This window comes from Phalacrocorax carbo, chromosome 1 (genome assembly GCF_963921805.1).
Source record: "Phalacrocorax carbo chromosome 1, bPhaCar2.1, whole genome shotgun sequence".
Taxonomy (NCBI): Eukaryota; Metazoa; Chordata; class Aves; order Suliformes; family Phalacrocoracidae; genus Phalacrocorax; species Phalacrocorax carbo.
The window spans coordinates 29403355-29415854 of NC_087513.1; the positions used below are offsets into that span (position 1 = coordinate 29403355).

The window sequence follows — 12500 nt, forward strand, 5'->3', positions numbered from 1 at the left end:
GTTCTAGGGGCACATCAGGACTTCTGTGAAATTACATTCTGGTATTTTAGGACATTTCCCATTCCCTAATAAATTAAAGATTAGACCACGTGTGTGCCTGCATTCGGAAAATACTCTTTCTCTTAATACTTCAACATCTGCTAATTTGGTGATACCTGCTCTGAAAGCCATAGGAATACACCTAACAGAATTTTGCCCCTTTTGAGCTTGTGATGTGAAAGCCTGTAACACATCTGAATAATCTTCCAGAATTTTAACTTCAGTTTTAAATCACTGGGAAGAAGCATTTTTTCCTAATATGACATGTAGTCAATTTAAGTAACAATAAGTGCAATCAGATACAATAAGAAGTTTTATATTTAAGTTACATATCATCAGTATTCTTATGGAATCTGCTTTTGCCACAGGTGTAGTAGCTGTGGATCTTTATGTCACTTTTTAATACAAACTGCCTGTACTGCATGAGAAAATTCATTTGCTCTTTTGAGGAGTCAAAATGCAAGTTTCTAGTGGGACTACTGTCCCACATACAGAAACATAAGTGTTTTGTTAACACCTAATTTAAGGCTTCAAATAATAAACAAAAAAACCCTGTTATTTTTCTCCTCCTTTTTAAAAAATCACAAGGACGAAACATTTAAGAAAGCAAAACTTCTATTTCTGCATCATCGGGATAACCTGAATGGTTTTGCTTTTGTAAATATTATTTATTTTTTGTATCAATGAAATGCCAGTGGTAAGCGATATGCTAAAAATATAAAATTGCTTTGGAAAAATAATTTTAAACATAGTCAACTGAAACAGCTTCTTACCAATAAATTCCCATAAAACATTTAAAAAGATTATCTTGGTAGAACTGACTTAATGAATACTCAAAATGCAAGCTCAAATCTACCCTGTAAAGCAATCACGGTTTTTAGCAACTATTTTGACCTTAGTGACACAAACAATTAATTCTACAAACTTAATATCAAAATAAAATTCTACATCTAATGCAAAATAATCTGTCAATGTATTTAATCAAGGATATGCTTTTTCCATGTATTATACATTCTAGTATCAAACACTGATTTTAACAGATAAGAAAAAAAATGAAAGTGAAAACCTCAGAAGTGTACGAATGTACATATATATGAGAGAGAGAATGTGTCATCGTAAGCCAAAAAAGCAGAAGAAACAAGTCTGAGCAGATTACAGTTTGCATCATATTTTAATAATAAAAATCTACATTCACTTTAGCAATATTTACAAATTGATAAATATCGACAGTAAGATAAAAAGTTGCTTACGTTCTAGTCATACATCTTCAAAGCCGACCTGATGACTTGTGACAGCACCCAATCCATTTATCACCAAGTATATATTGCAATATATTATAGAATACTGTCATTCTCTCTTGATACATGGATGAGGAATAACTCCCTGATTTAAGTCAAACTTCTCATTTCTATATAAAGATCACAACAACACAGTTCATCAAGCCAATAACAGGACTGTCCAAACTCCATGTAATTGCTTATAAGAACCTAATGAAGTCCACTATTTAGCTTATTTCCTTCCTATGAATCCACTAATTTGTGATCATAATGCTTGAATAAGATGTAAATTGTACATAATTTTAAATTTTTAACTTAGCCCAGTTGCTTTTTGTGCAGTCTAAAATTTATCCTCTTTAACTTTCTCCAGTACATATTCATGACACAGAAAAAACATAGTTTGTGTTTTTAATCAGTTGATATAGCTATTCTTAAGCATTAGCATTGCTTTATGTAGTGGCCCAGCTGAAGGATATGTATTAAAACCAGAAATCATTTGCTTGCTTCCTTTAGAAAAAGCTGTAACAAACTGCATTTGTTTATTTGAAAGCCCCCAGCAAAATCACTCAGAGAAGCCAAACCCAGAATGTTAAACTGTGACATCAGTACATTATATCTTGCACATATTTAAACAATAAAAAATCCTACAAATAATAACTGCAGGTGCAATGGGGTTTTCTCTGGTTTTCTACTTGTCAAAGTTTGTTAAGCAAGTCAGATATTAAAAATAACATTTTAGAGAGTTACTACAGTGACAATAATAAAACCAGCCATCATTTTCCTCTTAAATTATATTACAAAAGGTGTCTGGTCAAAAACAGAAAAAAAAAAAAACCAAATAGGAAAAAGAAGAAGAAAAGTAAAAGTAGCATGAGGCTATGCCCATCATCTAAAGGACATCCTACTGCATGTTTACCAGTGTTTATGTTTCACATCAACATATTTTATAGAAGGATTTATATTCCTAACTCAAGTTGTATTTAAATCCTATGGTGCAGACCCTATCATAAAATGCCTCTTGAGTCCTATTAACTGTACCCATGGTTTGACTTTGCCTGCCTGCTTATTTAAGATCTAATCACAGTTTTGAAGAAAAGATTGTCACTTCTAAGCCTGTCCCCTCAGAACCTGTCTGTTATTAGTACTCAACTGGATATTTTCATCTTCAGTTGTTATTCTCTGTGGTCTTTGCAAATGCTATCTACTGGAATCTGTGACTGTATGGACAGATTGTCTACAAATGCCTAGGACTGCTGCTTTGAGAAACATGTAAGTGGCACATGATTATTCTGTTGGTATTTTTGTGTTTTAAAGTCTTCCACTTAAATTTAGTTTTCTAAACATTTTCACCAATTAAATACACTCTCTCTCAATAAAGATTTTAAAATGCTCTTATAATCTGAACACCTGAACAAAGGTGACGGCATGCTTTTCAACTAAAACAACATTAAATTTATATATGTGTGTGTGTGTGCACATAAATAATTTAACATGAAAACAGTATATACACACAGCATACACATATAGATAATAGTATACATATATGTATATATATTGGTGTAAGCATGCTCAAAACTTAATGAAGATACTGAAACCTGTATTTCCTCAGACTGTAATACTGTAAGTGCTCAGTTGTTAAAACAGAATACACTTGAATTTGAAGCAAGGGACAGATTTAAGCCTTAACAACTACTCGTATTTCAATCTACAACTATTTAATTCTACATTTTCTGCCACCATTTAAAATATTTAACTATAAATGTAGCTAGTGTACACTGCTGAATTCAGCACTAAGAATGATTCAGTTTTAAGAGCTATTATGACCTGTTATTTCAGAGGCCCGTACACATGCAATTTATCTATCATGTTAAAACATGTTTCTATAAAACAGGATTTTTATAATATTTTATCTTACGGGAGACAACCTTCCTGCCATTAATGCAATACCTGACATGGTAATGAAACGCCTCAGTATTTACAAATTAAGGGTTTGGACTCCAGAGGTGCTGAGTGGTCTCAGCAGATGAGAGGACCAGACACTGATGACTTTCAGGAGTTCAGAGCAGGTACTGGCACTCTGCGGAATCAGACCCCAACTGTTTACCAAACAAACAGTTTGAGCTTCACTGCATTAGTACAGTCAGCATCCCCTGATGGGGAGGCAACTCTTTAGGGTAGACAAAGTAGAAGGAATTATGTCTGTGCAGGTTTTAAAAGGAAAAGAAATCCTACAGTGACAAAAATTAATTGATTGCATCTCATAATTAGATGGCCTCAGCAGTCAGACAACGGTTTAATTTTACAGTTTTAAACATAAAAGCAGTTCTCCATTAACTCGCTGAGAAAACAAACAGACAAACGTAAAAACATGTTTTAAAAGGGAGATTGGAAACATACCTACAGAAAAGCTGCTTCTCTCTTTTCCATATTTTCAAAATCACACATCCAAACTACATTCACGCACGCACAGACAGGCACATGCTCTTTTTTATTGCAGTCGTTCTGAACTAACCAGCATTTTTTATTTACACCTATGACAGCAAAGCATCTTTATTGTGAGAAGTCACTCTGGTCCCTTCACCCCAGCTCCGACTTTGGAACAATTCATCGCAAGGGAAGCGAAGTCTCAAGTAATGTGGCCCTCTGGTGGAAAGCTCTGCATCACGTCCTACGCGACCGAATTGCACAGTAAACTAACAGATTCTGAAAACATGCACTGCAAGGCTTCGGCACAACTTTTATAAATACACCATGGGATTTTAATCACCAGGCGAGTGTGGCGGTGTGCAGCAGTATCAGCAAGGTGTTGCTGCCACGAACACAGGATCGCGGCGTTTCAGCGTTAACATGCACAAAAACAACAACAAATAACGCCCCACGCTCTTCACTTGCACGACACTTCACATTCAGCACGCACAGAGGGTCTGCGGAAGGGTGCCCGTCGGAAAACAGCCCTTTATTTGTTTAAAAACAAACAGGAAGCAAAACAAACTTACCTGCTGTTGTTGCAGATGCAGCAGTTCTACTGTGCTTACTTCAGTGCTCGTGTCACCACTTGATCTTCCATCTCTGCTGCCAGCATCTAATTGGCTGCTTAGAGTGCTCATTCCATTTTGATTCATTGAACTGTTGCTTATTGTCTCTGTCGCAGATTCCTGCATCATGACTTAATACCTAAAAGTGATTAAGAAGTATCAATTAACACACGCGTTACACCTTCACACTTCCATTATCAAGATGTCCCTCTCTGCCAATTACACAGACAGCATCTTTAGAAGAAGAAAAAAGCCTCGCGGAGCCGTTTACCAAGAAATGCGATGCAAACTCTGCTTTCATACAGATACTAATCACGGGAATTATGGTTTCTATAAGCAATCGTTGTGTGCTTACATTTAACGGCCAAAATAACACACCAGGCACGCAGCATGGTCAATAGCATTTATGAACGACTACATTTTAAAGTCTACCTATAAAACCGGTTTAAATGAAGGCACGATTTCACACACTGCTCTATATTTCCTATTATCTAGCTTTGACAACCATGGATGACTATACAGCCTTATTTAAAATATTCACTATCTTGATTCTGTCAGAATTTTACAGCATATCTTATGCAAGGCTGTTGTTTAATGATGCACAGCTAATCATACAAAATTAAAATTTTGTAAGGGTGTTACAAATCATATGGTATCAACCAATGATAAATAGTATAATGGGCTTCTCCTTTTTTGTGACTAAATAAAATTTTGCCTCGGAGGCATTTTAAGAAAAAGCTCCTGCTGCAAACACGTCAGATATTGCCTATTTTTTTAATCAAACGGCTGATATTCATTTATTTTTCTGACATTTAAAACATTTAATACTGTCCTTCCTGGGAAGTAATTAAGCTTATGCATGAGCAGCAATCAAACTGTTCACTTGAAGATGACTTAAAACTCAATTTTAACATAGGCAAATAAATGAAAGATATAAAATTAATTTTCCAGGCATGTATTAGATATGAAAGCTGGAAATAAAATCTATCAAGAATATCACTAATGATTGTGCTAAAAACAGCATAAATTATGCATATTACCTTCTCTACAGTAATAAATGTTTTATCATTTTCACTGCATAAATATACTGTACTTTCAGGATAGCAATGAGATGTCCTGCCAAGATCAGTTGAAATCTTTGCAGTAAATAAAGAACCAACGTGCCCTTACAAACCAGAATTTCAAGGCGCATTTTGTATCTGTAATATGGAAAGGTCAACGTCTCTTCTCAGAGCCACCAAAGTCCTCTCCTGCTCCCGCAGGGTCAAAATGGACCTCACTTTCCTTCACCCTCACTCCCGACATATTGAAAGAGTCCCCACAACAACCTGGCCGAGCTGTGACTTTAAAAGACACCTCTGAAGGGAGAGGGATGTGTAAGCAAACTCGGGGAAAGAAACAATGCTTGCTGCTTAACCTAATTATTGAACTTAGTTATTTGTTCCCTTGCAAAGTATGAGCAATAGCCTTTCTCTGGGAAAAAAAAAAAAAAGGCAGGAAAAGGATCATTACAACTTCAACTACGTGCTCGGGATATTAATCAAAATGCTGTATGAATTAACACAAACAAGCGCCCACAAGATAAAGTGAAAGTGTATATTCTGTGAAGAAAGTTAAACTAGTAAAAGATGAGTCATTTAAAGATGGTCTGGTCAAAAATAAACAGGATGCAAAAAACCCAAACACGAACACAGTTAACATAAAGGAGGGCAGCTGCTATAGCCCGGTAAACAACAGCAGTGCCAGATGTGTTTATGAACAAACAGCCGTTCTTAAACACTCTTACGAACATCAGTGAAGAAAAATAATAGAAATGGAAAATGTGATACACGCAGTGATTAATTTTACAAGGCAAAAACAAAGCTAATACTCTTTTCTGAGATTAGGCAGCTAATAAGTATTCAAATTAGGCATAAATTTTACATGTACAATGTTTAAAATATTCAGAGAAAAGGGTCTGATTGCCCTTAGTAGTTATATGAAAATTCTAATGCGGGTATGCCACAACTGTGGGAGCAGGCAGCCCCTTCCGATTTTTACAATATTTACTTTCAATAAAAAGACATGTATATCAGAGTGGAAATCTATTTAAAACACTTCATCAACTGTATCATTACAAGGATTTGGAAATTCGGGAAATTCAAACATTAATCCTCTTTTAGTCAAACAAAGATTTAACCAACAGACAGGTTCATCTTTTACAAATTCGAACGTTAGACAATAACAGTGGTACATTTAGCCAAGCGCATTAAAAGGGCAAAGGGGTGTAAATGTTAGATAATCAAAACATTAGAAAACACTCAGAAATTTAATAAATAAATACATCATCCACCCCCCCACCCCCTTTTTACATCTCTCTGACTCTTTCATTACAATTAGCAGAGAAGGGTTAAACATCTTCCAGTTCATATTAACCAAAGGGTTTTATGTCCTGTGGATTTTGTATCCTTGCAAAGCCCCAGAGTGTAGTTCGGGCTCTGCATTTTAAGTTAAAGTGTCTGTGAGCCAGCAGAATCGGCTTTAACATAACATGACCAGTAACACTACTCTGGCAATAGAAAACAACAAATCTGACCCAACAGCTGTGTACAGAGAGAATGAAACTATAGAGTATCAATCCTAGAAAGGGTAATGTATTTGTAAGTGGAAGAAATACTGAAGCATTTCTACAAAGAAGAAAGAGTCCCTAGAATTTCGTGTTAAAAGTAAAATGTTTTTTCTTGTTGTAAAGGAGCATTTTTAAAAACAATACTGAAACTTTGGCTTGAGTAATGCTCTGTGTTGGTTGTCCACAGCCCCCTTCTCACTGCCGGCACCTAAAAAAGGGCTGCTGGAAAAAGCAAGAGCACAGAATCCTTTTTTTCCCCCCTTCTTTTCTCTTGCATACAGACCCCCCCCACACACACGCATGCACACGCATCTATACATGTGTGTGTGTATGTACTGCCAACTATAAACCCTCACAAATTAAAGCACTGAAAATATCTAAACAAGAACTGTTTCTGATATCTATGTAGAAGTAATTTCAGTTATTTGTGGCAGAATAATTTGAACCTGCAGCACCTTACAAAGCAAACTACTGCACTTCTTTTCTTGCTTTTACAACAGCAGTGCGGGTTGTTAGCGTAGTAATCATAAATAAATACAAAGGAAATACAATGACTGCCAGATACTAAGGCGGAAAGTTTAGTATTTCAAATAGGACAAGAAAAAAAATATACAGGTTCCTGTTTACAGACATTTATACACATTCACAGTTCCTAATTCTTATCTTTTTCTTTTGCTGTCACACTCACTGTCAGTCATGAGCGTGCCTACACAGGCACGCACACACGCACCCACATTCACAGACACGCACGTTCACCAGCACCTACTTCTGCTGCGATTCCCAAACTCTTGTTGCCAAAGGTGAGATATAAGCTCTGCTACCAGGAATTTTAAACAAAGCTATAGGGAAAATATTTGCTGCTCTCTGCGAGAGAGAATGGAATTGTAGATTATTTTAGTGTGCGGCTGCACTGCAGGTCGGATGTATAATTCTGCCAGGGTATGCAGGCAATCACCCGCACCAAAACAGAAATACCAGCCCTGTGAAGTTAGAAGCTACAGTTTTACTTTTCTCTCCTGCAGTGAATCGCGCGTCTTCCGCGCGCGCGTGCGCACACGGGTACGCGTGTGTGTTTTAAGCCGGCGAGTCACTGTACAGATACTTATTCTCTACACCACTTCCCTTTTGAAACATTAAACTGACACTGGAACTGACTGCACAAGATTGCATTTTCTCTTCCTAAACAACTTGAATTGAAAGGTTACTTAGTGTAACAATATTTACTCGCAGAATTGTGTTGTTACCAAGGGTATAATGGATGGTGGCTATGCAGGTTTACGCAAGAATGAGTGAAGCATGAGGCATTAGCCATGTGTTTGACATGTTTCAAATTGCTATAATCCAGCATTAAACACACCCAGCAATTCATGCCATTTCTTGCAGCCATAATCTTGAATAAAGCGTGCACAACCACTTATTATATAAATTAGTATATGACTCCCTGTTATAGTCACAACAGTGCTTTTGTGTTTATTTTGCATCAAGACGTGGTCTTTTATTTGTACAAATAGCAGGATAGAGCCGTAGCTCAATTAGACCTCCTTACTTTATGATAGGGTGTACCGAACGACGGCCTCGTGGGGTTCGTTTTGCCCCATCAGGTAGAGGTTCTGCTGGCGCCCAGGCCCCGGGGCGCGGGGCCGGTGGTGGCTGCGGGGCCGTCGGTCTGGCCGCCCCTCCCGGGCCGGTGGCGGCGGCGGGGCCGGCCCCTTCCCCGGGCCGCCGCCCCGCCGGGAGGCGGCAGCGGCTGCGCGACGCCGGAGCTGCCGCCAGGGGGCGCCGCGGTGCCGCCGCCCCGCCCCGCCCCGGTGCATGCTGGCCGTGCCCCTCCCGCTCCCCGGGCGCGCCCCCGGCGGGCCGCGGGAGCGCGCCCCGCGCTGCCGGGTACCCCTCGATGGCGCTTTCCCACGTGCTGAGGCGGAGGAGAATCTGGGCTCCAGTTCCCCCACGAGTGGCGGCGGCTGGGTGCCCTCATGGAGCGGAGAGCGCCCTGCGTGCTGCCCCTCCGCCCTGGAGCCGTCACAATCCACCACCTGCAGAAAGCAGCGGGGCTGCCTGGCCTGCTCCGGGGTGAGCCCCCCGAACAAAGGCAGCACCCCCAGAGCCGTGACCCAGCGTCATGGTGCCCATGTTGGTAGATCCACAGGCAAGACTGACCTATGGCGCCCAGCGCTCAACACCACGAAGCTGACGTTCTCCAGCAGGCTCACGCGCTCACCTCCTTTCACTTTTTAAGACACAGCCTAAACTTCAGCCTTTTGAAACTGGCCTATGATGTAAAAGCAGAGGTGAGGAGCTAGGCTTAAATAATGGTAACTTTTGTGCTCTGCTGGAATTAATTCATCATTGACACAAGGCACAATGCATCTGAAGTCTTGCGCTGGTATGTTAAAAGTCTTTAATACTTAAGATTGCCTAATAAATCAAAATGCCAAATATGAAGGACATAGCTGAATGTGTGAGAACAAAAAATTAGACAAGCTAAGAGAATATTTTTGAAGGGTTTGGGTTTTTTTTTCACTTTATCTAAAACATTTAGCTTTCAAAGCTGGAGTTAAGCAGAAACATAAATTACTTCACTGCATATTTTTTTAAATATGTAAGTAAATGAATATGATTAAACCACTAATTAGGTCAACGGCTATTGAAATACTGTACAATAAAGTACCTATATTAGTAGTTTTAACATACTACTACCTACTCAAGTAAGTTTTGTCTGTAAAAATGTATGCTCCAACACCTTGTGCTGGAACGTCTTTCAGGAAAGCGAAGCTCCCAGTTGTGAGCTGCAGAATGTATCTTAGCACAATCCAAAAGAATACGTATCACGCATCTGCATCAGTGAGTGAAGTCAGCATCTTTGATGAGAAAAAATAGAATTTTCATAGTAAAAATAATCATCTCTTCAAAGCCAACTAATCGCTTTACTATTCAGAATACCGTCACGAGCAAAGATGGTAGTTGTGAGTAAAGTAACTGTTCAAAACTGGCTAACGGGCAGTGATGGGGGAACAGTGATCACAACACAGAAGGCGCTGCTATTGTGAAGAATTCACGCTGTAGTACGAAACTTTTCAGTGGGCACTCGCACGGTGGGTCTCTGAAGGCCATTTTTGAACACAGATTTAGAATAAAATTGACAACTGGATTTTTGCAAATTATCACAGATGAGTTTATTTACTACAGAGAAGAGCCAGCAGCCCCCCCATCCACACACACACACACACCCCTACCCAGGTGCCAGGTAAAGAAAAAGTGCTTCCTTCCTGCAGCACTCTGTCTTAACAGGTGCACTCGGCTGGCATGAGAATGCTTTAAGAAATCACATAGTTGATCTGTGCTAAAGTTAAGCACAACTGAAATAACAAGCATTGCCTAAAATATTTATCTTATGTACTATAAGCCACAGTTTTTCCCACTGTCTGTGTACTACAATTTATTTATGTATCAGATGTTTAAAGGAACATCCTTTTAACTGACTGGCACGAACAGCCAGATAAAGCCATTGAAGGTAGAGTATCATATTCAATCTTAAACTAAAAGCTACCCCGCATTTTAAAGGCTGTATCTTTTCCTTTCATATCATCTCAATTCCTCAGGACTAATAAAAGTAGTAGGTCAGTCCTGGGCACAGTAATTTATCTGCTTTCTAAAATTCAGGAATATGTTGTCACACTCATCCGATTATTAAACAATAGTTTACTTCCCCAAACGGCAAGTAAGGTCTAATTAATTTCCACCTGCTATTTATTTTTGCTTAGTGAAAAGAAAAAAAAAAAAAAAGAAAGCCAGTGTTATCTGTACGAGTAGTCTGTACGATATTGTAAGATGCCCACCTTACACATGGGATAGCGGCAAAAGCCTGCTAGAGTGCGTTACCTACAGCCCACACAGAAATGAGCAGCCAATTTCAGGATAAGATTCTTATTTGAGCAACGACAGCTTGGGAAACCCCACCTTGGAAAGCAAACTCCTCTCACCCCCACTCCCTCTGTATCTATCTCCCTCTCTTTCCCAGTCTTAAAAAAAAAAAAAAAAAAAAAAAAAGCCAGCTCCAGCTCTCCAAGCTCTTGAGAGTAGGGAGACTTTATTACAGTCAATGGAGAATTTAATAGTGAGAAAGCATTAGGGCAGTAGGAAATAATTAGAATTGTGAGAGGTAGGGAAGACCTGCCTAGCAGGCAAATTCCCTTAAAAAAAAAGCTTCTTACACAGTCTGTAGAGCTTACAAACTGCAAACCCAGGGCCAACTTTTTATACCTGTTGTTTTGGGTGTTTTTTTTTTTGTGAGGAGCTTGCAACAACTATCACTGATATTTCCCCTCCCCTGATCTTTGAATATCATGATCGTACCTTCACCTCACCAGTCTTTGTTTAACCCTCACGCTTACTTGACTTCTCGCTCAGGCTCCTGCTCAAAGCTTCCCTTTAGTATCCCCTGAGGGTTTTTTTCCCTGTCCATAAACTACGTTTTCCACAGATCCTCTTTCTAGAGACTTCAGCACTTTCTGCTTCCAGGGTTATCTTTTTTTGGTGCAAAATATGCCCTTTAATTCTCCTCTTCACCAGATCCACCCTTGCCTTCCCACTGGATGGCCCACAGGAGAGGTGGTACACCAAAAGAATTTTCTTTTACGGGATCCAACTTACTGAAAGCTTGAATAAGCCTCAAATAGGAATAAAATGGAAAACCTGTATTTTTAAGATGAGCCCTCAGAAGCTCACATGCTCGCTTTCAAAGCCCCAGTCAGTATCTGATTGCCTCTGTAGCTTTCCTTGACTACAAATGGCCTGATCACAAATTTTCTTCTACATATGTAGTACTGTCTGAAAAGCCACAAGACTAACATTTGGTATTCCTGAGTCTTGCTCTTCCTAATTTTTTACATTTAGTTTCCCTACAGTAGCTTACAGCCTCATGCTGATAAACTTTAACATTTTCTAAAATTACATCCAGCAAAATATTCATGTAAAATAGACAGCACCAGGTAGACGTAACAACACACTTATCAAATGAGCAGTGCCCAACTGCATCTCTTCCTCTGGACTGCTGAAATGGCCAAAGTGCTGGCCAGAAGCGTACATATAGGTGGTCAGAACCACCTATGACAGCAAATACTTCTTTCAAACAATTCCAACTTATAGCAGATATTCTAAAGGAAAAATATATCACTTCATGAAACCCGTGTCCAAAATCTTGACCTCAGCTCTGTTCTTGCAAATCTAACAAGGCCAATGCGGTCCAAAAAGGCATGTCAAATGCTGCCAACCACTGGGAAAAATACAAGGTTTACTATCATTTTACAGAATAGATGCACATAGGCAAGTTTTAAATGCATGCTGATTCTGCAGCTAAATACTTGCACTACATGACTTACATGAAGTGAATGTAGATGTATGCAAATAAGCCAAAAAACATCTAAAGTTAATTAAAATAAAATTCTGGATGGAGAAGAAAAAGAGTTTGGAGGACTTATGTTCAAACATCCTTCCCTGTTTCTTTTAACACGGCGCACCTTTATTCAGCCTTTTTTATAAACT

At 39.0% G+C, this 12500-nt stretch overlaps 1 protein-coding gene across 10 annotated transcripts in view; it reads right to left on the reverse strand.

Moving 5' to 3' along the window:
• FOXP2 (forkhead box P2) overlaps positions 1 to 12500 on the reverse strand; it is a 441997-nt gene that overhangs the window by 192955 nt on the left and 236542 nt on the right. For all 10 annotated transcript variants that reach the window (XM_064447190.1, XM_064447252.1, XM_064447164.1 and 7 more), the window contains one exon: positions 4313 to 4490. In XM_064447190.1, coding sequence (XP_064303260.1) covers positions 4313 to 4480 — 168 coding nt within the window. In that variant the 5' untranslated portion in view covers positions 4481 to 4490. The remainder of the gene's footprint in view (positions 1 to 4312; positions 4491 to 12500) is intronic.